Source organism: Balaenoptera borealis (genome assembly GCF_965194805.1).
Source record: "Balaenoptera borealis genome assembly, chromosome: 4".
In the NCBI taxonomy this organism is placed as follows: domain Eukaryota; kingdom Metazoa; phylum Chordata; class Mammalia; order Artiodactyla; family Balaenopteridae; genus Balaenoptera; species Balaenoptera borealis.
Window position 1 is genome coordinate 76,980,664 of NC_138861.1, and position 27,312 is coordinate 77,007,975.

A 27,312-nucleotide genomic window follows, 5' to 3' on the forward strand; every position below is an offset into this window, starting at 1 on the left:
TCTTGGGCATAGGAGTCACTCTCTTAGAACATTTAAGGTGCTTAATAAAGCGTGAACAATAATACCACAGTTATTTTGTAAGAGGAAATTTAGAAGCTGGTATTTATCTTGGTTCCTGTTGTAACAAGGGCAAGAGGCAGGTGCAGGTGTTTTTTCTAAAGGTCACATTCCTTAAGTCATGAATCTGAGTCTTTGTCTTTGGGGACACGCAGAATCTCTAACATGGAAGTTTGAGTCCAAAGCAATGGCCTGGGTGTAATGCTTCACACATGTTTTCCGTATAATTATGTCAGTGAACTCACTTTTCTCCCCTAGATGTTGCACCAAATGCATCTATCTCAGGTTTCTGGGCTGCCTCTGACCCTCTGTGATTGTTGGTGTGTAAACTAGGATGTGGCTCTTCTCTGATTGCCCGGAAGGAAGTGTGGCCAGAGGAGAAGGGGTAAGGGAGTCTATGTGTGACCTTTGCTGCAAGTTTTACCCAGGTAAGAGAGGCATTGTCTGGAGGGGGAGTTGGTCTGGGGTCAGAGGTTAGATGCAGACAGATGCTGATGGGGGGCCAGGACCAAGACTGAGGTCACACTGGGTAGGGGAGGTGAGGAGCATGAGCAGGAGAAAAGGCTCTGGTAGACCTCCCTCCCACATTCCTGTGTTCCCGACGCTTGCCGTCTATATATTTGTTTTGGGAGGTGTATTCGTTTCCTATTGCTGTTCTAACAAATGATCACAAACTTAGTGGCTTAAAACAATGCAACTGTGTTATCTTACAGTTCTGAGGATTCGACGTCCAACATGGGTCTCCCTAACATCAAGGTGTTGGGAGGTTAGTTCCTTTTGGCTCTAGAGGAGAATCCCTTTCCTTATGGCCTCCAGCTTCCAGAGGCCACCTGCGTTCCTTGGCCTGTGGCCTCTTTCTCCATCTTCAAAGCCAACAGCGTCAAATCTCTCTCTCTCTTCTCCCATCTTTCTCTTCTTTCTCTCTGTCTCTCTCCTCTCCTTCCATCACCACATCTCTTTCTATGACTCTAATCCTCCTGCCTTTCTTGTATAAGGACACTGGGATCCACTCAGTGAATCCACCTGGATAATTCAGGCTCCTTTCCTCATCTCAAGATTTAACTTAGTCACATCTGCAAATCCCTTTTGCCATGTGAGGTAACATATTCACATGTTCTGAGGATGAGTAGGTGGACGTCTTTGGGGGTGATGGTGGTCATTATTCTGCCCACCGCTGGAGTTTTGCAGGGGGAAGGGTAGAGAGGAGAGAGACAAGGAAAGAAATAGGAGCACTCTCTGGAGAGAAAGTGGAAACACAGCAGTCCTTCCTCAGCCCCTGATCAAGAACTGATTTGGGGCCAAGAATATCCCTAAAAATGGGGATAAGATAGCACCTGGATCTGAGAGCAAGGCCGGAGCAGAAGTGGTGCAGGGGAAGGGCTGGGAAGAGGCAGTGGGGGGGGGCCTCTGGGGTGCAGAAGAGAGATGACACAAGTGCACCTCAGCTGCCCAGAGTGGGAATATCGTTCCCCTGCCCACGCAGGCCATGTGACCCACACACCTCAAGGAAGCCTGGGAAAAAGACCTCCTGAACCCTCAGCTGATAACGAGATGCACATGTGAAAGACAACAGTGAGGAAAGAACCCAAGGCTAGTTGAAATCATCTCTCTGAGCTGCGGCCTCAGAGTCCTTCACAGGCCCCATCAGCACCCTCGGTGAGGAGGAAACTCTCATGGAAGGGAGATGTTGGGCCCCATGCTTGCTGTGAGTCTCTCCACGCTTCGGCTTCCTAAGTAGGTTGAGACCAACATTTCCAAAAATATGTTATATTTGTTAGTCATCAAATGCTTAATATACACTTCCTTCCCTCAAGCTTCCTGAGCATTAGCCAGGATTCAGAATTTGGAGCTAATCCAGAGCCTGACTCTAGAGCCCTCTTGGGCCTTGTGCCTGTGACTGGGCCGGTAGACTACCTCCTCCTCCCCTTAGAAGAGAGGTTAGATTAAGTAGTTGCTACCTCTGGAGTCCCTTAAACTAGGAAAACTCAGAGGTTACCAGGAGGCAAGTGTTCTCCTTACATTCCTATATGACGCCCCCAGGTTGGTGGCTGTTTGTGTGTGAGTGTGGTCATATGTTTGTACTAGAAGACAGATTTATTTATCATTTTTGCATTCTTGGTTTCAGTATTTAAAATGGAATGAGTTAAAAACAATATTCTTTCGGACTTCCCTGGTGGTCCGGTGGTTAAGACTCTGGGCTTCCACTGAAGGGGGCATGGGTTTGATCCCTGGTCAGAGAATTAAGATCCCGCATGCAAGGCGGTGCAGCTAAAAAAAAAAAAAATTCTTTGGCATGTAGGTTTCTCCACCTGTACAATGGGAATTTATTTCAGCTGGCTCCTTGAATACTAAGCTCTTGCAGAAATGAATCACATTTAGAATGTTTCCATTGTCCCTTTAGAAAAGAACATGTGTTCGAGAACTGTTTTCCCAAGGTCTCTGTTCGTGGCCTGTCCATAGGATCACGCTAATAATAACAGTAGACTTGAGCCAGGGATGCTGGCTGTTTTTCTGCAGAATCCATGTCATTTGTAAACATTGTTATCTTACTACTTCAGACACTGGGTTGAATGTAAATCCTGAAGTGAAACGTGTAGGACCAACTGTGAGTGTGCATGCCTGGCTGGACCAGCAATGACTTGGACAACTATTTCTGACTTCAGACTAGAGAGTTCTTCTGTGGAAGTAGATCTGAGCGTGTGAGCTAATGTTTGGAATTTTCTGGATAATTCTGTTGACTTCTGCCCTCTTAGATGCTAGCAGACTCCTGTCACATGGGTCTACTCTAAACAATGCCCACAAGGGCGATGGGCTTGTTGAGTCAAATGGCAGCCTCCCCAACCAAGGGACATTGGCAATGGACATGGTGAGGGCACAGTAGAGGGTCAATTCAGTGCATCTCTCTTGACCCAGACCAGCAGTGAGAGGGCATGTGGAGGCGAAGCTTTTCCTTCCTTGATCCTGAGTGGGAGTTATCTTAGTCTCAAGGCTACAGCTTTATGCAATATCATCATCTGCGTATATAATATTTATCAAGGATCCACAACAGGCCAGGCCCAGAATGAAAGAAAAATCTACATAAGCCATGATTTCTGCCTCTGAGAAAATGACCTTTGAAAGGTAAAAGAGAGAATTTGAAAACACGTACACACTGAATTGTTTCATGGGACAAGTCACGTTGCTCTTGAGTTTCTCTCTCATGGAAGATAATAAAAATGGGAGATAGTGAAGTTGACCCTCCTTCAGCATTTACTGGCACGAATAAAGAGCTCATTGTTCAGTGTTTTGAAAACAGCCCTGAATGAAAACGTGATGGCATTAGCACACCTGACTGAAGGTTCTCTAGGGTTATTTTCTTGATTAACTTTAAGCCCAATGTCCTGGAAGTTTCTTCCCCAAAGACCTACCCTGGAAACTCTCCTGACCTTTTCTTCTCTCAGGGGCCCTTTTCTGTAGTGTGTTCCGGAAACACAGGCTCAGCTAGCTGCCTACAGGGCAGGGAAGATTTTACTGCCAGAGTGAAGGTCTGGGGAGTATTACCCTATGGAAAGGTGGGCAGGTGACAAGTCTTGTTGGCCATTTCAGCCTGGGTCAACATCTCCACCCTAACTGTGTTTGACATACATCCTTCATGTGACTTTCCAACCCTGAACTCAACTTTCTCCTGGCCCTACCTGGCTGAGGGCTGCTCTTTTAGCTCTCCTGGGCACGAAAGAGATGAGGCAATGTCTTTGCGTTACTTTCTGAGAGAACCATTGAGTGTCCATCGATTATGTTCCAAGCAATTCTTTAAAGAAACCACAGTCTCCTGGGCACTTATTTCCAGAAATCTTCCTTACCTTTTTCCTTTCTTCCTGGACATTTTATTATCCATCCATATACATGCTCAATCTCTGCCATCACTCTCATAAAGTTTGAAGTCCCTTTTTGCTAATTTGCCTCTGATCAAGAAAGATTGGTCCAAAAAATGGTCTCTTTAACTGAGTTGAACTCTCTTTCATTCAACAAATATTTATTGAGCATCTACTGTGTTCTAGGCACTGTGGTAAGGATACAATAGAGAACAGGACCAGTAGAACTCCTGCCCTCAACGAGTTCCCTGTCTAGTGAAGAGAAAAGAGACAAGAAAACAGGAGGTGATTGGTGATGGGTGATGTCTGAGCTGACATTTAAGGATAAATAGGACTCAGACAGGCAGAGCCTGGGTGCAAGGATTAGGGTTAGGACTGTTTACTAGCAAGGAAGCTACACAGCAATCCATGAGCATTTGTAAGTAGGATTTTATTTCCAAAAGATTGTATTAGGTAGGATTACATCTGATGGCAGGTAATAAAAAATTCAGGTTATATTGTTCTAACTACGTAAAAGTTTTCTTGTTCTCATTTAACACAAAGTCAGGGGCTAGGAAGCCCACAACTAGTATGATGTTGCCATGATACCATCAGGAATCCAGGCTCCTGATTTTCGATTAGCATTCATCCTCAAGTTTGTCACCTCATGGCTGCAAGATGGCTGTTCAAAATCCATCATCACATCCAAGTTCCATGCAGAAAGAACCAGGCAGGAAGGGCAAAATGCAAGGTACAAAGTGAGACTCCCTCCTTTAAAGAGCTTTCTGGGATGCCTCACCCAGTCATTTCTTCTTATACCTCATTGGCTAGTATCATGTTACATGGCTGCCTATCTATAGGAGAGGCAAAGAGCATCACCACCATGAACAAAACTTGGGTGCTGTTAAAAGGAAGAAGAGGAAATTAGATATTGGATAAGAAACCAGCAGTTTCTGCAAGAGCGACAGAAGCAACAACAAAAAAACAATACCTTCATTTTTATATTGCATCATATCCATTTATGCATCTTATCCTATGGAAATACAAGGAGGTGAAAGGCAGACATCCTTCTTTTTTCACAGAGACTTGGAGAAGCAATCTGACCTGCCCAAGGTTATCAGAAATACAATCCAGTACACTCTGAAGCCTGCAGCATATGTCATATATGATGTTGCTTATGAGTTATGCTCTATACAGTAGATCTTGGACATTCAAGAAGAGTATGTCCCAGGACTCTGAAACTCTATATTCAGGAAAAGACTGTAACATGTCACATCCCTAACAGAGCAGGAGGAAAGAAAGGTCAGGACCAGGATAGCAAAGCCTCTTGGAAATAGATGCTGAGCGAGCTGCCAGCTAGTCTCATCCACTATTACTAGTGACTATTAATAACAGCATTTATAACAATAGCTAACACTCATTGAGTCCTTTGTTCTTACAGGCATTATTTCATTCCACCTTCATAACAACACTGTGAGTTAAGCATACTATCATTGTCTTTCCTCTACAGAGGAGGATATGGAAATTCAGAGAGGTTAAGCAACTTGCCCAGTGTCACACAGCTCATTCGTGGCAGAGCTAGGGTTCAGACTCAAGCCTGTTTGACTACAGCATCTAAACTCCAAACCTAATTTCCGTTTTACGGCTCTTCGCCAGATCTGACTCACTCTTGCATACCAGACAAAGAGAATGGAATTCAAATTAGGACCTCAAAAAAATTATAAATTAATAGATGCCATGCTTTCTCAAGGTTGCTTATCTCAGATCTAAAGTGTAGGAGTTAAATCTGTACATTCTCAGGGTCTACCGTAGTTAACTCTTTCAGCCCTGCCTTGGGTGAATGCAGACCTCTGATGCCAAATTCCCTCTGACTACACTGTTTATTGCACTTGGTCTCATCCTGGAGATTTTTGTCTGGTCTTCTTCCTGTGAAGTGGAGTTTGCTGTAATTGCTTGGTTGTCATTAATGTAACTATCCCTTTGAGCCATTTCTATTAAGGTTTAGGCCTTCAGTTAGCAAAATGGATTTTAATGTTTGTAAATATAATATGAGCTAGAAGGAGAGGAGTCTGGGGCTTCTGTGACATTCCAGAACTTAGGCATTCAAAGTAGCCCTAGTGTTAAGATAGACAGTACAGTCTAGAATCACAGCTCTCGTCGCCGGAAGAGATGATATGGCCCAGCCTCTACAGAACCAGGTCGGTAAGGCATTATTAGCTCCATTTCAAAGGTGAGATGACTGAAGCTTAGAGCTTCAATGAAATGCCCAGAATCCGACAGTTAGTATCAGAGCCTAATTCAATTATTCAGGGGAGCGGGAGGAATGGAGTGACTTTTGTTCTTACAGATCAGGAGCCTATGTACACTGTTTGGACAGAACTTTATGTCTGTCTGTCAAGGCTCTTTACTAGTCTCAGAGAGAATGACACAGCCTATTCTGACATTGGGACAGTTTGCAGCTTCACAAGGAAACCATCACTTCTCTTGCCTCTGTCAGTGTAGTCAGGACAGCGACAGGTAGAATACCTGAAATGCATATTCTAAATATACATGTATAGGTGGAGTTGGTTCACTTTAACATTCCTGTGTCACAATATCCAAAGATTCACTTTGAGCTCAGGGCTCCAAGCTGTGTTCCAAAAATGCTGATTTCATCCAGTGTCTTCCTCCAACAAGCTGGAGGACAGCTTCTGAGTATTTGCTTATTCACACGGTGGGCTCTGAATATGCCACGTTCATGCCCTCTTCCAACACAGATTAGCTTGCAGCCCATCTGCTCCCAGCCAGTGATGTAAATGTACCAGCTGCTTCCCAAGAACCAGTCGGCATCCTGTAGGAGGGGCAGGTCCCTGTCCCAGGTCCCTTTCCCTGCTGTCTGCTCTCAGCCTAAGCCCTCTCGCCAACCATGGTGGGTCCCTCCGTTCTCACATCTCCCCATCTGAGAATCAGAGCACACAATCCTCTTATGAGCCCATGATTTATCAGCACAGCTCCAGCTCAGGGCTCTAAGTCTGATTCTCTATGATCTACTGATTGTGGGAACATGGCAAGGGTTGTTTAAAGGGACTGGGCTGGGCTGGACCCCTGCAGCTGACAGACAGAAGGTGGCTGGGGAAAAAGCTGCCCTCTAATCGGAAAATGAAGGCGCTTCTGTTGCTGGTCCTGCCTTGGCTCAGCCCTGCCAACTACACTGACAATGTGGGCAACCTACACTTCCTGTACTCAGAACTGTGAGTCCCCCCTCTCACCGTGCCTGCCTGTGTTTGTGTATTGGGTATGGTCGGGGGTGGGACCTGAGTCCGTTCCTTGGCTGGTATGTCGGTTTAGAGGAATAAATTCCACATGCACTAGATGCACTTGGACAAAACACACTGCCGGCAGTTTCAAGCAGCGCGCTTAGCTGTCTGTGACTTAACAAAAAAACACCATCTTACTGATGCAATGCTTTCCCAACAAGGCATTTTCTTCCCTTCTTCTGTGCCAACACTGCTTTCTCTTTTTTGGTACTCTGCTTTTTCTCAATAGATGTGTCTTCTCTTCCTTCCATAAATAGAACCAAAGAACAGTTAAGAACAGAGGCTGCATGCACAGATGTGCAGTCTCTATCAGGCATTTCTAGTTACGAGCAGATATCATCCTTTTTTGAGACAGTCAGTCTCCATACCTGCAAACACAAAGAGTATCAGTACAGAGGCAAGATAGCCCTATAGGTAAAAAAAAAACTACATCCATTTTGTTTTTATTTTTCATAATTTTTATACATGGGAAAGCAGAAAGAACGCTGCAGTGAACACCCATATTGATGTCACCTAGATTTAATGATTAACATTTTGTCACTTTTGCCTCATTTGTTTTTTTTTTTTACGGAAGTGGTTTGGAGTAGATTGCAGTCATCATAACGTTTTACCTCTAAATATTTCATTATGCCTCTCTAAAAAAGAAAGACATTTTCCTCCATGACCTATGCCCATTTTGTAAGAGGAAATGACTCATGTCTCCAACCTTTACAGTGATATTTTTCTGGCTCTTTTTTGTTAATAAGCTTAGAAAGAGGATTACAGACTGATGTGAACAGCTTCTAGCAATCAGGTGAAAGGTGCTGCTGTGTGTGCCTCAGTGTTTGCAGAATTTACAGAAATGTAGTTCTCCTTACTCACCAGACAGGTGAAAATAGCAAGAGCTGGCTTATGTAAAAATTAGAGTCAGTGGGCAAATGAAGAGGGACTCTAGAAACAGAGTCCGAAGAGCCCAGACTAGAAAAGCTTGACTGGTCAGATTTAGATAGAGATCCCCAAGTGTTTAGATATAACCAGTGCCTCTGTTATAGTTAGCCAGACTAACCAATTTGCCCAGCACAGTAGATGCTCAATAAATGCTCCATAAGTAGAGAAAAGAATGAATGACCTGGGTCTTTGGAGGCACGTCATTCATTTTGAGGACTCTTCATTTCAGGATTTCCTGGTCCTACCTTATTGGAATGTTACCCCAGTCCACCTTGGATAAGAAGGTTCAAAGAGAAAGTAACTAGCTTAAGCCTGAATAGTGAGCATCTCCGGGGTGATAATGACATTGTGGAAGCTTTTCTAGACAAATATACAATGGCAGAATTAATTGGGATGGTGAAAAGGCCCTTTCCTCTCTCTTGATGGATGCCGAAGGTATCTGTGAAATCTACTGCCAAAAAGCATTCCTCCCCACCCTTGTCACCGGCGCCCCTCCACCTCCACCCCCAGCCCCCATCTGCTATCCTTGTTAGTTGCTGTATTAGATTCCTAGGGTTGCTGTAACAAATTACATACACAAAACAACACAAATTTATTCTCTCACAGTTCTGGAGGCTAGAAGTTTGAAATCAAGGTGTCAACAGGGCCACACCCTGTGAAGGCTGTAGAGGAACTTCCTTCCTTGCCTCTTCCAGCTTCTGGTAGCTCCAGGCATTCCTTGGCTTGTGGCTGCATCCCTCAAGTCTCTGCCTCTGTCTTCTCATGGCCTTCCACTGTGTGTGCTCTCTAATTCTACATCTTCTTCTCTTCTTATAAGGACACTTGTCACTGGATTTAGGGCCCACCTGGATAATCCAGGATGATCTCATCTTGAGAGCCTTAATTGCATCTGTAAGACTCTTTATCCAAATAGGGTCACATTCACAGTTTCTGGGTGGCATATCTTTTGGGGGCCACCATTCAACTCATGACAGGTGCTAATGAGGAGGCTTTCCATTGAGTTATTCTGTTTTATAGCCTAATTAAAGGAAGGCTCTTCATACTGGCTTACAGTTTTCTTTTCTGCAAATACATGAATCAAAGGCAACTTTTCTGTTGAATAACTGAGTGAACGCAAGCTGGCCATTCTTTCTGAAATGTGAAGCAATCCAGGAAGCGTGATGCCAGGAAATTGCAAAGACCATGTTCCCATACTGATTTGACAGAACTTTCTTGGAAGCTTCCAGTTGCTAGGGATGCTTTATAAGAGAATTCTGTGCAGCTGTTACCTGATGCTGCTGGTGATCATGAACTAATCGGTGAATTAACGACACATTGCAGGTACTGTGGCAGGTGCTGGAAGGAATACGGGCAGTAAAAAATTAGTCACACTACCCACCCTCTAGGAGTTGCCGATCTAATTGAGAAGATAACATTTATGCAGATAAGAAATATGAACAATGATCCAAGGCATAAGAGGGTAAGTCTTTAAACAGTAGGGCAGGTAAGCCGTTGAGAGGAGGTGGAGATTGTGCATTTCGGTGAAATTGATCAGGGAAAGCTTGGGGAGAAGTTGGGGGTTTGAGTGGGATCTTGAAGTAATTAGGGAGGAATTAGGCAGAGTCGGAGATGGAGGGAGACAGCGTTTCAGGCAGGGTCAGTTGCACTGGTAAAAAGGGTTAGGAGGTTGCTAACCCTTTGGTTGTCAGCAAAGGTTTGGAAAACAACTGAGAGCCGTGAGTGGTACCGCTGGGTGTGCTCAACATTCTCAGAGCAGGGGCCGTGGGGTGACGAGGCGCTACCGTAGGCCGCCGGGATCTCGAAGGTGGAGGGGACTCACTGGGAAGCGTGGGAAGCCAAGCTTCCCCCTGCCACCTCGTCTGAGCTTTGGCATCCGGGCCTTCGGTGAGGCTTGTCCTGTGTCCCGAGCTTGCAGCCGCAGAGCTCCTCCTGGATTTTCCTTTCTTTCTGACATCAAGGCTCTCTCTCAGGCTGAGTCCTGTTCCCTCGGGGCCCTGCTGGAAAACTGGAGCTAATCCAGTAAACGGATTCAAACTTAAGAGGTGGCACCTAGAGGTCTCAAACTCAAATGCCTACAGGAACCAGGGCAGGAGTTATCTGAACATGTGACTCGTTTGGGTATAAGACCACAGGAAGAGGTGAGGCCTCTGAACAACTGCTGAGAAAATACGTATATATATATATATATATATATATATATATATATATAATGTCTAAAGGCATTTAAACCCAAAATAAAACAAAAACACCATGTGCAATCCAGCAGATCGCTTCTGCCTGGTTTGGCCTTGAGGGCCAAGAGTTTATGACCCTGGGCAGCTGCTTCTTTAAACATTTCCATTGACACCTGTTGCCATGACCCAGAGGAGAGTGAATTCCACGGAAGAAGCCTAAAACCAGAGTATTTGGTGTAAAGGAGTCCCAGTCAGAGGTTAGGGGACAGGGAGTCAAGGACTGCTCTTGGGGTCTACAAAAAGCATGCCCTAAGGATCAAGGGCAATGCTTTCTTCTACAAGCCCTCACCCCCACCCCGGACTCCCACAAACTCTTTTTGAACTTCCTAGACCCCCAAGCAAATTTATGAAATAGACTTTGAGTCTCGCGGACCTGAGCTTGGATCCAGCCTTCTCATCATTCTGGGTCTATTTACAGCCTCACGCGTGACAAGACTTACAGGTGAATGAAGTCCTTGGAACAGCGTGGGTTCTGAGGACCCCCCCCCCCCCCACAGAAGTACCGAGGGCCCGGTTTGTCTTTTAAAATGCAGATGTTTGGGCTCTAAATCAATTCACTAAAACAAAAATCTTGGCAGGGGAGGGTGCCTCCATTTTCCTGCTTAAGCTCCCCAGGTGGTTCTTATGGAACCCATCCTATTTTCATGCTTAACAAGCTCCCCAGGTGATCCTTATGGGCACTATAATTTAAGAACCTTTAGATCCAGCTCAGAGGTCGACTCACTCTGACTTCCCCGCCATGGAAGATCATCTCTCTCCTCCTCTGCGTCTCCTCTGCTGTGTATCATCTGCAGCGTTCCTGTCTGTCTCCTCTGCCTGGTGAGTCCTTAGAAGGAGAGCTTTTTGAGAGATGTTCATCTCTGTACACCCAGCTTCTGCGCAGTATAAGCTTAAGTTGAACTAAATGAAATGGATTTGCCTCATGTCTTGGCTAATTCCTCGGCAAGCTGGCCTTATCTCAGGTTTTGCAGGAAGCAGCACCGGGCATGAATAACTGAGATGGCTGCTTCTCTGGTTAGTGATCTCCCATGGCTTTTGTAACATTTGTTTAAATATGTTGTTTAGCAAAAATCCCAGGGAAAATCCTTAGAGTTTGGTGGGGTGGTGAGATGCATTTTCTGGTCCAGCCCCTACTCTCAAGAGCCATTTACAGAAAATTGAAAGTTTCGTCATCTTTCCCTAGCCTTTCACATTTCTAGCTCCTACAGCCCCTGAAAAGACTTCTTACTTTGTGTCCTATTTTGGTAGATGCTGTGTTCATGCCCGTGGTGTAAAGTCTGAGTGAGTTTTGAGTAGGCATACAGTAAGGTGGAGCCCTGTTTTTCAAAGTAGGTAACTGTCCATTGTTTTAGAGATGAAGGTATCGATAAGACAGCTAGGCGTGGTCGCTGGGGGATGAGAGGTCCCTGAAACTGGTGCTACTGCTGTAGCTCTGTGGCTTCTCAGAAAGCCAGGGCATGCTGGCTGTCTTTCTAGCTTACAGTCAAATATTCCTGGTTGGGAACCGGCGTCACTATGAACAGCACCCATGCCCGTATCTGGAGACAAAAATTACACTCTCTCCCCTGACTCCTGTAGAGATAGTAGCTCTAAGGAGGGAAGGTTTATTCCCCCTAGAGTTTTGTGCTCGGGAAATTAAAATGAACAACTGCAGTTTTGCAGCTTGAATCATTTAAGGTTGTGGAAAAATGTCTCCTGGAGAAACTGCCAAAAGCAGCAGGAGTTATGAGGCAGCCCTGTGTGTGTCCTTCCTGGGACACATGTCTCGGGTCCAAGGAGCCCAACCACCCATAACCTCCCTGGCAGAACTTCCCTGAACCAACCTGTACAACACCCGTCGGACAAATTCCACTGTCTTTGTTGGGGCTCACGGGCCAAAAAGAGCCTTAAATCACACCCAGCTGGGCATTCCGGGCTTTCAAATGAGGAGATGGTTTGCCCTGGTCCGACTTCTCCGTTTCCCCTTCTTTGGGTAAAGGTCATGCAGCAGTGCCAGTCTCCTCCCTGCTGGCTTCAGCCAGACTTGGCCATGAACTACACAGCCTGGGGAGGCATCTTTTTTTAAGGGCACAGGGCACATCTAGATTGTTGCTGTTGGATTCTTTCTTGTGTGAATGAGGAGGAAGAGGGTTGAGGGAGAGGAGTGCAGTGGGATGACCTCAGCGTCCTTTTCCTCCTCACTTCATTTGCACTGTGTTAACGACTCCCAACACTTTCCAAGTTTAAACCAATAGGGCGAACTCTATGGGTTTGCCAGGAAAAGCTTTCCAAGTTGAGTCTCAAAGAAATTGTTTCTTTTTTATCAAAATTGAAAAGGGAAAAAAAACAAAAACCCTGCTGATCTCTGGATTTTTCTCGTCCTATGTTTTGAGAATCTGAAGTTGAGTTTAGATTAGGATTTAGAAAGAAGGAGAGAGAGCTTACAGAGGAAATGGAGTGAGGTGGAGAAATCCTACTCCAATGGAGAGGAGCAAAGCCAGGGCCCATCTGGGTTCAGTGACTCTCAATGTCTTTCAAAGAGTGGCAGCTCCACACACGTCTAATAGGGCATTTTTTTCTTAAATCTACAACTTGTGTATTTGGAAGGAAATTGAAGCCGCATGTTCCTGATTTATTTACACTTCACTCATCAAAATGGTGCTTTGTAATGATTCTTTGTCCAAAGAGGATAGTGATTCTGTTTAATGGTCTTATTTTTTTTCTCCTTGAGAATTAGCAAGTTCTCTTTTGCCAGCAGAAAAGCAACACCAGTCCCAAACCATTTGCTTTCTGGTCTAAAAGGCAAAACCCGAGGGCTTCCAGGTACCACTTCAGTGCTTGGCAAATTGTGTCTTTCTTGGTGTCACCTGACTATGTCAGGTGGATGAAAGACAAAGCGGAGTTGTTTGTTTGTTTGTTTTTTTAATATCAGGCCTCACTGATTGCTTCATGTTTGGTGATTTTTTTATTTTTATGATAAATCTCAACGCAAAAGTAGAGTATAAGGAATCCCCATGTACCCTAATACCCACCTCCAATAATTAACAATTCATGGATATCTGTTTTCCTCTGTATCCTCCTTTGAAGCAAATCTCAAGCATCATATTTCATCTGCAAACGTTTTAGTATTTACCTCTAAAGGATAAAGATTCTTAAGAAATGTAACCATAACACTAATATCACACCAAAAACAACCATAATTCCTTAACATCAAATATGCAGTCAGTTCAGATTTTCCCTTTTGCCTCATAACTTTTTATAGTTTGTTTGAATCGTGAGCTAAATAAAGATTACACATTACAACTGGTTGCCATATCCCAAGTCCTCCTCCCTTCTCCCTCCAGACTCCATGGAAGCAAAGGTGTTCTTGAGGTAAATTCTGAGGAATATAACTTTGGAAAACTCCCAGTACTGGGTTAGTAGCTGAAAAAGAAAAATACAGCAATTATTTTAATTTCCTATCAAATTGAGGGAAATGTAAGGAAGACAAGATCCAAAGCACTGAACAATCTTGTGAATTTAACCAAGATGGGTGTTTCTGATGACCTTGTCACCCAGAAGCTTTAAGAGAGGGAACTTAAAGAGGATGGGGAAATATCTTCTCCCTAAGGTGATAATCTCCCAATTTTTTTTTTTAAAACTAAGTCTCAATTGTCTTATGTCATTGCTGTATTCTTAGTTTTTTGTTTTTTGTTTTTTTTTTTTTAATTTTTATTTATTTATTTATTTATTTTTGGCTGTGTTGGGTCTTCGTTTCTGTGCGAGGGCTTTCTCTAGTTGTGGCAAGTGGGGGCCACTCTTCATCGCAGTGCACGGGCCTCTCACTATCGCGGCCTCTCTTGTTGCGGAGCACAGGCTCCAGACGCGCAGGCTCAGTAGTTGTGGCTCACGGGCCCAGTTGCTCTGCGGCATGTGGGATCTTCCCAGACCAGGGCTCGAACCCGTGTCCCCTGCATTAGCAGGCAGATTCTCAACCACTGCGCCACCAGGGAAGCCCCCAATTTTTTTCATCACAGACCTGTATCAATAAATTTGTTCATATGCCTGTCATACATATGCTTTATAAATTATGCACATGTATTACTGTATTATATCCATTGTAAGACATACAAAAATATTGTTAAAGGATCAGGAAATTCTACATAAGAGTTCTGTTACAGTCTCCGCACATTCCTCATGGGTGTCATCACTTTGGAGACCACCGGCGGAGGAGCAGTCTCTCAGGACTGGCTGGCATCAGAACACAACCCCTTCATTAAAGTAAACGGGAAATTTCTACTGCCAGGCTGTGGGATTGGCCTTGGAAGGGCAGGAAATGGCCCTTTTCTGCAAGCCAACGAAAACTTGCAGGCGAGAGAATGACATCTTTTCTCCTAGTTATTTTCCCCCTTTTTGACCATCCCTTCTTTTGCCTGGCCCATGTGGACCCCACTCTCTCCCAGCTTCCTCTACCCCGAACTGCACCTGCTTTCATAAACCCCAAGAGTGGGGCCAGGGGAGGGTCCAGGGTTATGAAAACTGAAGCATTTATTTATTTTTTTTAATTTAATTTTATTTATTTTTTTATACAGCAGGTTCTTATTAGTTATCTATTTTATACATATTAGTGTATATATGTCAGTCCCAATCTCCCGATTCATCCCACCACCACTCCCACCCCACTTTCCCCCCTTGGTGTTCATACAGAAAACTGAAGCATTTAGAGGAGTCCTCTTCAAACAAACAAACAGAATCATGAATTCATACTGGCTAGGTCCCCGATCAGGTTCTTGGAAGGGCTCATGCATGCCTTGAGGTATAATCATAGGTCTTACAGTAACCCCCCTTCCTGTGAGAGCACTGAAATCCCAACTGTGTGTCTGTGTCCCTCCCCCCTCCTCATTTCTCTTTCTCTTTTTTAGTTCCCTATAGAACCAGTTCTGGGAACTCTGGTGCCCCTCTAAGCCCACTGCTCCTGTGTTTAACTCCTGCCTATCCAGAGCTTTCTTGATGATCAGTGGGCCAAGGGAGTACCTGTGGCCCCTTCCTCACCCTCTTCCTTCATTGGCAGTTCTACCCAGAAGAATAGGGGAGAGAGAGAGAGAGAGGGACCAGGGCCCCAAGACCATGAGGGAAGTCCCTTTGTCACCCTGAAATCCGTAATCAAGTGGCCCACCATTGGAAGGTTGGAGGTGAGATAACTTGGTGATTAAAGGCACATGCTCAGGGGTCAGGCTGACTCAGCTTTCTGTTCAGTCTCTGCCAGCTGAGCAACCTTGGGCAAGTTATTTAGCCTCTCTGAGCTTTTCCTCATCTATAAATGAGGGTAGTAACACCTGTCTCACAGATTGTATTGAATGCAGTTAAATAAAGCATTTAGTACAGTTCCTGGTACATAGCAAACCCTTAAATTATGGGTTTTATTATTAGTAATCGCAGTAGTTATTAGAACAACTGATCAATTCTAAGATACTTCTTAGTATGAGAGTAGGCTGCATCTTGTTAGTGGCACTGTACAAAGGTAATGGGCAGTGCTGCTTTTTTCTATTTCTGTAAAATAATGGTGCACCTACCATAGATGGAGTCTTCGATTTAATGACATTTGATAATAACTAAACTTCATCCACTGTGAGCAGGGATGGGCTAAGGTCAAGGAAATGGAGTTGCTGCAACCGTACATTCCCTCCCTCCTTCCCTCCCTCACTGAAGAGGTAGGTAAGTGCCTCACCTGAGCTGAGAAAGGGGTGACTAGCATTCCTGGGTGAAGCCTGGGGAGGCACCTGAGCCATCTGTCAGTGGATGAGGGCCCCGCCTCCTACACAGCTCTGCTTCCGTGGTGGGTCCTTCTCTCTGGACCATCTTCCACGCTTCCTCAGTGCAGTCATTCCTCACCACTTAGCTCCTTGTCTTGTTACCTTGACATTGCAGCTCCTACTTCTCTTTTCCTCTTTCCTACCCATCTTCCCCCTTCCCCAGTTTGCACAGGAACGCTGGATCCAGCATGTCTCTTGGCTGGTGGAATCCGTGGCCCAGAGCCATGGTTTTTTTCGAGCCAAAGGGGGCTGTGGAGATGATCCAGCCCAGTCTGCCCATTTTGTAGAAGAAACTGAGGTATAGTAATTCACCCAAATAACTCAGTCCTACCAGTAACAAGCTGGGTGACCTCAAACAAGTCATGACATTTTTGGGGAAACAGTGCTAACGCATTCATTATTCTAATGTTTCCTCAGGAAACAATAAAACGAGTTAGTTGTTAAAACTTTAACAGCTTTGGGCAAAGCAATGGCATAGATGTGATATAACGATGCATGTGACCACACACATTGCCTTTAAGGAAGTGAGTGTCCTCTGAGGGTATATGACCACCTGGGCATGCTCAGAGAGGCCTATCGTGGGACTTCCTTGATCAATTTTGTACAAATGCAACCTGAGGCCATTTGACAATAATAAAGCTTCATACTGGAATGTGGCAATCCGAGGATTTTCATATAATTCCAAGGGTTTCATATACAAATGGTGGCAGCAGAGAGGCAGGGCGGAGCCCAATCATGAAACAGTTACAAGCTTCAGCTTGTAGTGATTAAAACCGTGGCTTCAGAAGTCACTCAGATCTGAGTTCAAGTTCTGGCATATCACCAGCTGTGTAACTTTGGATAGATTAATTACTTAACTTAAGCTGGGCCCCAAGTTTCTCATCCTTAAATCAGTTTTTAACGATGGTACCTACCCTATGGGGTAAAAATTAAATATACACATGAAACACTTAGTAGATGCTTGGAGCATTGCAAGGACACTATAAACATTAGCCATGGTGATGATAAACTACCTCATTTGAACCTCATAGCAAATGTAGTGAACCCCCATCTTATTGATGAGACAACTAAACATCATTGAGGTTAAGGAAGCTCCGCAAGATGATCCAGCCAGCCTGGAATGAAGGCATCCTGATTCTAGGACCAGGGCTGCTTTTCCTCTGCATCTCCCTTTGCTGCCATGGAGATGGCGTTGCTGGGGGGTGTCTCAGGTTGTTCCAGGCCTTTATAATTCACTAGAGCCAGGTCGGGGGACTGAGACGGATTCTGAACCCGAAAAGTAAACTGCTTTATAGATGAAACTTTTCTGGGTGAAATATTTAGGTAGTTTCTCTGGCCAGTTGAAATTATGCTGAAGACTTTCTAGCATGTACAACTATTTTTTCCACTGGAGTAGGCATAAGGGGGCAGACTACAAGTGGTCCCCAAGATGTTCTTTAAAGTGGTCAGCCAAAAATGTTTTTTGGCCTCATGAGCTAATTGACGATAGATTAAAGAGGATCAAAGGGATTCTGTTGCAAATGCATTTGGAATAACCCTTCCCTCCAAGATGCTGCTGCAGTTTTTATAGAAAAACATCTGGGCACCATCAAAAGTAGACGCTCCCTCCACCCTCACGCCCCCCCACCCCCCATGTGACAAACCCTGTGAAGGTCGGAAGTGTCATCAGGGATGTGCAAGTCATGTAGCATTATGGTCAAGAGTGTGGACTCCAGAGAGCCAGCCAGACCCTGGACCTGTCACTTGCTAAGTGTGTGTCTTAGCTGCCCTAACCTCCGAGATCAGCCTTATGGAGGACTAAGTGAGATCACGTGCAGCTCCAGTACCATGCCTGCCACGTGAGCATTAATGGCCAATGTGAGCTCTTCTTACGCTTCCATCTTTTCTACTCTATAAGCCAACTTCCCTTCTTTGCTCCCTGCATATTTTTCTATTTTAAAAAGATACCCATGTGGTGGTATTGGGTGGTGGTGTCAGTGTCTGAGTTCTAAAGTCTTCTCCCTGAGGAGGTTCCCCTCTTTTGATCTCCTTGGGTTCTACTCAGGATGGCAGCCCAACTCCATCAGGGAATTATAATTCCTTTTAACATCACAAAAAAAACGATTCAACCCCTGAGAGGTACTGATTCTCCATGAAAAGGCCCCAAATACTGATAGTCAGCTTCAGAGAATTTAAAAGTCCAAATAGCAACTAGACAGGAATGGTGTCTAGGACTCAAATACAGGACGGGGGGAGGGTAAAGGAGACTATGAAAAAGTGTTCTTTGTAACTCAGGCATTGTTTCTTTAGTTACAAAAGAACCAGACAATTTAGGTTATTCTGTGGGAAATGTGGTCAATTTGTTTGTTTGTTTGTTTTTTAATCCCCCATTCAGTTGCTTGGCATCAGTAAAGAAAGCATCAGGTCAATGAATTGATTTTCTCACCGTTCACTCAGTTTCTCTGCACATAGGTCCATCTCCTCTTAGTTCCTTGGTTTGGTTGACAGAGTTAGATCAAGGCATGTGGACCTCCAAGGAATCCAATGATTTGGTTCGCCTTCAGATTCTTTATTTAACAAAAGCAGGGAATTTCTATTCATGAAAACAGTACCTTACAGAAACAGACTGACTGCTTGGTACAGTAGACATAAATTAATATTCTGGAAAAATCCAGCAAGACATTTCCCACTTCTTAGAAGTTGTTATTCTCTGTTCAGCGTTTTGTTTTATAAGTGTGTGGGGTTTTTTTCTTTTTTTTAAAATTTTCCAAACTAGGCGACCAGTGGTAGATGAATTAGTGTGCATTTAGGTAAGGAAAAGAAAGCATTCATTTCTGGGAAGCGTATAATTTAATAACAAATATTTATTGAGTACCTATGAAATAGCAGGCATGTTCGAGACTGAGGATTGTGCAATAAACATATATTCCAGTGAGAGGCAGTAAGCAAGAAAATAAATAGCATATCAAATAGAAATAAGTGTTGTGAAATAAAACAGCATCTCTTTGCCGTGGTTTATTGATATAAGGAAGACTCTCTTACATAAAGGAAGAGACACTTGAGCAGAAACCAGAAGGCAGTGAGGGAGGGAGCTGTGAGGGCATCTGATGTTGGGATGAGCGTGGGATTTGGAGTCAGGCTGTGCTGTTTGCAAACCCTAGATCTGACACTTTCTAGTTCTACGTCTCCTTATGTGGCCTTAACCTCTTTGGCCTCGCTTGTCTCATCTGTGAAATGGGAATGGTGAATCCTACAGCACAGGATTCCTGTGAGTAGCCAGTGATACCCACGGAAAAAGAGCTGGCATCTGGGCAGGCTGGGTGATGTAACTTCCTGCTGCTTCTGCTTTCATCTTTCTTTGCTGGATTATTCCTGAACGAGGGTGGGGGAGGAATTTGTACCTAGTTAAACCTTACTCTGGGTCTCATGCTCTGAATATAGTTTTCATTGGAATGTCAAATACCAATGACCTCCCTCTCCACACACCCCCATTCTTGCTCGGTGTGAATTCATGGTTAATTTTCTCATCCCTAAATTGTGCTGTTTTCTCTATTTCTCCAGCTTGTTCGTATCATTGTTTTCAGTGGATTCTCTCCAGTTGCAGATGAGTCTGTGTCTAACCTAGTTTATTTCTTTTTCTTCCACCTGTCTCCCATCTTCTGTGGCTCTCTCCACCTGGGTGTCATCCATAAATTTTGTGACACCCCATCTCGGGTTGTCCATCAGGGTAATGATTGAGACTGATGTGATGGCGGATTGTTAAGACACCTTCTGAAACACGTCCTTATGACTGGGCTTAATACCTTCTTTGTTTGAAATTTCTGTCCATTTTCAGCCCCCCTTCTGAATCTTTAGACTAATAGTGGAAATAAAATCTTTCCCAAGACACCGCATGTTCACCTTAATGCCCCCCTCCCCATCCCTTTACATTCTTAACTACAACAAGAACTGTATTAAAGTCTTCAGCATAATCTCAGACCACTCATCTGCAGTCCTCTAAATGCAGATAGTTTTGTTTATTCATCCCTTGTTCTGAACCTTTTAAATTTTGCCTCCTTAATGTTTATTCCACAGCTTTTAAACCAGCAATTGCATATATCATACACTAATTTTTCACTGCCCTTTCCTTCTGTTTTCTTTCTACATCACTATCACATGTTGTTGGTCTTTTTCCAATGTTCTGACATCCCCCTGTGTGCAAGGTAATTTTTCAGAAATAATTATTCATCCTTACTGCACCATTGTTCAGTAAGCATATTAGTCAAATTCTTTTATTCCCCGGGGGTATATGTCATCTGGAGCAGCTGATTTATGTGTGTGTGTATTTGCCAAATATTCCTGTACCTAATTTTTTCTTGTCAAAACTTCTCTGTGTTAGTTTAATTCTTCAAATTTTTATTTATACTTATTTATACTTATAAAGATATTTTTTAAGGAGTTTAGCATTTCATGTGTTCACATTTTCATTTCAGTGCTTGTGTGTTTTAAAAACATAGATCTGTGTTCTTTCAAGCTTCTTGGCCTAATTTTTTTTATGACTCAGGGTGAGCTTACAGATTTTAAAGCTATTGCTAAGTGTTAAATCCTCCTGTTTCAACTTATGTGTATTCTTCTCTGTTGAGCTTAATAATGTCCATTGTCTGAGCATCTTACTGTTCTTAAGTATTCAGAACTGTTTGGTGATCCTAAGAGCTTCTGACGCACGTCTGAATAGATGTCCTCTTTTTCCACTTGATATAAATAGAGACTGGAATTAAAGAATTATGAACTATAAATTTCTTTCAGAAAAAAAAGCAATGGAATATGCTGATCAGCCTTTTAGAAACCAAGTCTCATCTTCCCGAAGTGTAGAACTTTCCACCATGCAAATAGTTTGGCACTGATTTTTCACTCTTTTCCTCTGAGAAATCATTGTATTCAACCCAGCCTTTCTTTTTTTTTTAACATGACCTTGCCAAGTTAAATGATTTTAGAGAGCATTTTGCTGAAGTTTATTCTGTGTCCTGACTTGGTCGATACCTCCACCCAGCCACTGGAGAAGCCTCAAGTCATAGAGCACATTCCTGCCAGTTATTTTTAGAATCTGTTCCAACGCCTTTATTTTACTAAAGACAAATGTTTGACCCCAATAAGCAAGGACACTTAAATCTGTAACAACTCTTTGCCAATGATGACTCCAACAGAAAGCTCTGTTCCTGATGCAATAATCCTTCTTTTTCTTTAAATTAATTAATTAATTTATTTATTTATTTTTGGCTGTGTTGGGTCTTCATTGCTGCCCTCAAGCTTTCTCTAGTTGCGGCGAGCAGGGGCTGCTCTTCGTTGCGGTGCGTGTGCTTTTCATTGCGGTGGCTTATTTTGTTGCGGAGCACGGGCTCTAGGTGAGCGGGCTTCAGTAGTTGTGGCTCACGGGCTCTAGAGCGCAGGCTCAGTAGTTGTGGCGCTTGGGTTTAGTTGCTCCACGGCATGTGGAATCTTCCCGGACCAGGGCTCGAACCCGTGTCCCCTGAATTGGCAGGCGGATTCTAAACCACTGTGCCACCAGGGAAGTCCCAATCCTTCTTCTTAATGAGCTTTGCAAGCTGGTGTAGCACTTGACTTGGAGGTTGGTGTCGGAGTACATTTAAGTGAAGCTGTTGGCAAGAGCAGTGTAGTTGCTGTGCCATTTTATTTTATTTAAATGCATTGGATTTGGTATTGATTAGTAGCCTGAGCAAACAGAACTGGAACAACTCAAAATAGTAAACTTCCAGTTTTAACTGTGGCCAAGTCAACCTTTATCATGGATGATCCAGCGAGGACGGCAGAACTTAACACTAACTACCGCTAATGGCAAAAGAGGGAGCAACCTCGCAGCGGTGGATCCCCCTGCAGCTTACATGAAGCTGTTGTCACTGTCCTCTGAAAGCAAACTTTTACTCTTAAAACATGCAGTAAACAATGTCTTTGATAGTATCAGTTTTAGATAACAGAAGTCCTGGTATTTGGAGACTTCTGTATACATACACTCTAAAGGGATCAGAGCAGTGGTTAAAGCAAACAGGTGAGAGCTGAATCAGTTTCTGCAAATGAAAGAATGTTTGTATAATCTTGTTCCTGCTACTAGAAGAAAAATGTCAAAGTTCTAAAATATTACTTACTGAGCCCCAAACTAACCACGCCTCCACCTCAGGGCCACTTTCACCTGAGACAGTCTGCATTCTGCCTGCAGAATTTGTCTCTCTCTAAATAAACTTGCTTTCACCTTTAAAAAAATAAAAATAAAAATAAAATATTACTTACAGAAGTTCTAAAATCTTATACTGAAACGAGTCATTTTTAAAAGAAGAACTAAGGAACATGTGAACATTTGTCAGCCCAGACGTAACTCGTGGGTAAATATCTATGTACATCTTAATGGACAGGAGGTAAAATAATGTTCCCACTTCTTGAGACTCTGCATGATTAGAGGGCCAGAAGGGTAGGAAATATTGCTGGGGATCTTCTGGGAAGGGAACAGCGGACATCTCTCTAGCTCAGGTCTAGCCTTGGGCAGCTTCACCTGACAGAGGGTCCTTGTGGCCCCATTCGTGCCAGAGGGAGCCCTTAACCCGTGTGGGCTCCTTAGATGAAGCAAGATGGTTACACGGCTGATCCGATTTTAGTCAGGAAATCTACCTTATTTAAAGCAGAAAAAAGAATTGAAACAGATTAAGCCCTTGGAACTGACCCCGCTTTCAGTGGGATCAAGTTGATTTCATCCTCTTTCTGGAGCCCCTTCAGCCAGTCGGCTCTCCGGGAGTCGGGCAGGTGAAAGTGCACGAATGTCAGTCGGCTGTTTGGCTTACTCCCTCTGATTGCTTCCAGAAGGTGTAGAACATGTTGTCCCTATTGAGGGTCTTCAGTTACCTTTTTTTCCTCCCCTCACCCCCCTCTCTCCCTGCCCCCGCAAAACAGCCCTTGTTCCGGTGTGTTCATGTTTGGCCTTTCCTGGCCATGTGAAAATCATGAGACTAGACGCTAATGACACCTGCATTTTGAATCTTGTGTCATGTCCCCAGTGAGCTGTACACCTGCGAATTTGAAGTATCTTTCAATCACAGCTTTTGAATTGCAGATGAATCGGCAAGACTTGGGCTACATGGGGAAGAGCTTTTATCCAAACACATGCCATGATAGTGGGCTTAAGCCATCTGGCAGAGCAAGCGGATTGATGGCTTTTCTAAAATGTAAGACTTAACTCAGATTAATTGGACCAAATTTGTAATTTAGTGGTTTTCCAGAGATGAACCCTAATCCATTCAGCAAAGAGGCATAGGGGTTCTGATCTCCTACCCCACCTCCAGTTATGTGTGTGTCTCTTTCCTGCATTTCACCTGGAGTTAGGAGCCCCAAATGCAGTAGAACTGTAAGGAAAAGCTGTTCTAAACAGCAAAAGACGGTGCTGCCAAAGGTGTTTTTCTGTCACTGCTGATCCTGGCTCTTAGGCTTGAACGTGAGGTCTCACTCAACATAGTGGGTTTGTGGCCAGGGTAGTAGAAAGGGGTGCACATAAAGCCCAGACACCATAGTGTCCCAGCCCCAGGAGCCATCCAGGCACCCGCCCTGAGGGCCCTGTATATTACTCACTTTCGATTCCTCTCTGTTCTGGGTAATGGGCTTGGGAGTGGGTTTTTTTTGTGATTGTTTGTGGGTTGTTTTCGTTTTTTATGAGACATTTATATTTAGCCAGTGGCTGATTGAAACCAATTGCTATGCAAATTTCATTACATACTTTGGGTCCCCTAATATTTCACATTCTGAATGAGAAGAGAGAAGCAGTTACTGACAGTGGCCGGGCTCCACCCAGCCTTAGGATACTGTCTCAGATCGGCCCCTGAAAAGAAGGAACTGGATGGACCAGAGTGTGTATTTTTATGAGGAAGGAGTGCTACTCATGGAAAGCTCTTTCCATTTTCAATGACAAAGACCTTCTCTGCCTTGGCTGTGTGATAGGATGTGTTTTGGTGGGACTCCTGTCAGACGGGGAGGCAATGCAAAGGAAGGTGCCAGGGCTGCCCACTGCTGAGGGGCTTGGGCATCACTGAGTCTCATGAGGCTGACGGCAGAGCCTGGTGGCTGGGTGCAAAGTTGGGTTAGAGAAAGTGGAGAGAGTGAGAAGATACTAATGGAGCCTGAAAAGTGGCCACATCCCAATCCTTTGTAACTTCTCACGGTGTGTGTGCATGTGCGCATGAGCACGTGCCCTCCTATAAAAGGAATAAAACTAATCAGTGCTTTCCAAAGAACCAGCATCTGGCTACCGATTGATAGAAACACCACAGCCTCCCTCCCTCCCTTCTCCACCCAGGAGCGGGACTGGACATAGGATGAGAAATTGGACCTCAGACAAAAGATTCATTCAATTAAGAAAGGATGAACCTAAGGCTATTGTACACGTAGAACTTCAAGGGTGTTGTTTACCATTTCGAAGCATGTATAGGCGTTCTCACAATTCTTTTATGATTTGCTGGGTGTTTGCGTAAAAAGTGCCAGGTGTTCATGCAGGTGGCTGCCTTTAAATATATATCTTTTTCACACAGTTTAAGGCAAATCACTTTTCACAGGAAAATCAATGTACCTTCCCCACTGCCACCCTAAAATGCAAAGGGAACAGACCTAGAGGTGAGTCTTTTCACTAGTGGCGTGCTAATGACCAGCTTAGGCTAGAAATAAAGTAATAAACAAAAGGGTAAATTTTCCTAAGTAACCAGGAAGTGATCGCTGCTGAAACCATGTTAGCGATACTTAGAATCTGCTACCAGCAGAGAAAGTAATGCTCCTGGGGCTGGAGCAGAAATTCCTCCCTGATGCTAATATTTGCATCATAGTGTAATAAATGCAGTCTCCCACATCTTTTGTGTTGTTGTTCGCCCAAGTCAATGCATCATTAGGTGGGGAATCAAGAAGAGGAAGAGAGCTGGCTAATTATAGAAAAACAAAGGAGAAATTTCTCGTGAACACTTTGTGCTTCCTCAGTGCAATCAAAGTCTCTTGAGAGGCATTTAGAGCATTCATCCAAGGAAGCTGTGTCACTTCAGTATCTAAAACTCTTTGTAAATAAGTGACGTGAGAGCAGAAGCACTAGACTAGGAATGCCGTGGCCTGAGATCTAATCCGGAGTTAGTACATTAACACTGCTAAGCAAGTTTTGATAGAGCACAATTATAGAACACACTGAGTTCTAGGACAAAGGTGGAGGAGAAGGGGGAAATCTTTTTAGGTCAGGAGTTGCTTGTGGTCTAGGCACCCTTCCATTCAGGGACATTTCTAGATACTTTGCTATGACCATTTTGTGCTTGTCTGCCAAAGTAACAGTTCCTCGGGGGCAACCTCAGGGGCCCTACCATTTGTGTTAGGGTCGTCTTCCAAAGGAGGGGTGCAGTGAGAATCTCTTCATCTTCTCTGGGTGATGAGTGACTTCAGTTAACGGAGGAAATCTTGTTAGGCATTTCCCATGAGATTCTCACGAGAGTCTGTTTGATTTGAACTTGAGACTAGAGGAGGTATATTCACAGAGGGCATCGCATTTATGTAGAAATGGCCTTAGTTATTCTCTACCTATTTCCTCGTGGTCAAATAAGGAAAACCATGTTATGTGGAATAACTAACTAAACAATGGTAAGACAGTTACTTATTAAAAGCAGGTGGAAAGAATTCAGGTCAGGGTCAAGTGATTAACCCACAAGGCTTATACTGGTGCAGTCCCTGAAAACCTCTCAGAAGTACTGGCCTTGACTAAGTCTAATACTCCAGTATTTGAGGTTACCCTTTTGCAAAATGGGGGTGCTGGTGCCTTTATCAAGTTATTAGATGCTCTGCCAAACGTAGGAGTAAAGATAGTCCCAACCCTGTGTGCTCATGATCTGAGCCAATAGATGAATGAGAAATAACAGGGGAAATGAGATTGATGTAGCAGGAAGGGGAGACTGGGAAGTATTTATTTACTTGGCGTCCATGCAGTGCTGGGGCGGGGGAGCTGATTCAGGGACGTGCGGCTGACCATTGAACCAACTCACATTTCCCTGGCTTTTGTCGTCCCGCATTTCATTCCAATCTATATCAAGGGAGTAACATGTTTTTTTATAATAATGTTTACCTTTGAGAACGTTAACGTGGTGTTTTAAAATAGTCACTAATAGAATAGAATGGTAAAACTAATAATAAAAATAATGTTCAGTTTCATTACAATGTAGTGAGCCAATGTGTTTTATTGAATTGATTTCTCATGTGCCCTTGTAGGTAAACAGAGTAAAATAGTTTGCTATTCTGGATGGAGGGGAGATATTTCATTTCTGGCCATATCAGGATGCAGGTTTTATGTCATGGAAATAATATTTCAGGAGGAAGACAACAATTGTAGTAGAATTTGCAAAAAGGAGAAAGAATCATGCCTTAAGCAACCAAAACAACAAAGCCTGGTCTCAGTTGTTTTTGGGATCTACAGAGCCTAATTAAACAGGCTTAGCTTGTAATGGAAATATTGGTGGGTCTCATATGACTTTGATTATATTCTTTGTGTTCCTTAAAAAAAAAAAGTCTAAACCTTCAAATTATGATGCAGAAAGAAAAGTCTGCTTCTATTTCTCTTCGGATTCTTTACAGCTATGAGGAATCATAATTATTCCAAGAAAATGATAAACACCTTCATCAACTCAACTCCATGACTTAATAGAAAAACATTTCCACTTACAACAGGTTACCGCTACTGGTTTCTTTCCTTCCACCTACAAGCACAATCACTTCTTTCCATTTTAATTTTTTTTTTTGGTCCCTCCACACGGCTTGTGGGATTTTAGTTCCGCAACCAGGGACTGAACCTGGGGCCATGGCAGTGAAAGCACTGAGTCCTAAACACTGGACCACCAAGGAAGCCCTCATTTTAATTTTTTAAGAGGTCCTTTCTCAGACCTTCTCTCAGTGATCCTTACAGCAGTTCAGTGAGTTAGACAGGCCAAGCATTATCTTGGACAAGGACACCAGGGCCCCCCAGAGATAGCAGCTTGGCCCAAGTGTATGGCTGCTGAGGAGAGAGAGAAAGTAGAGCAGAAACCATTTGACTCTCAATATGGTACTCTTGAGCACTAGAAGATAGTTGAGAGGTTTCTCCTGAACTTTTTCACATCTTCCCTTCGCCTTCTGTGGCACGACAAATAACCAAAATACAAGCCCTAGATGTAACTCCTGTTCTCCCCATGAT

At 43.8% G+C, this 27,312-nt stretch overlaps 1 protein-coding gene across 7 annotated transcripts in view; it reads left to right on the forward strand.

Moving 5' to 3' along the window:
* LNX1 (ligand of numb-protein X 1) overlaps positions 1 to 27,312 on the forward strand; it is a 220,182-nt gene that overhangs the window by 94,535 nt on the left and 98,335 nt on the right. Inside the window, exon 1 of one of the 7 annotated variants that reach the window (XM_082390557.1) lies at positions 2,384 to 7,117. The exons of the other annotated variants lie outside the window; for them this stretch is intronic. Within the exon in view, the coding sequence (XP_082246683.1) occupies positions 7,026 to 7,117 (92 nt within the window). The 5' untranslated portion in view covers positions 2,384 to 7,025. Of the gene's footprint in view, positions 1 to 2,383; positions 7,118 to 27,312 lie in introns of those variants that run through there. 7 annotated transcript variants of the gene reach the window in all.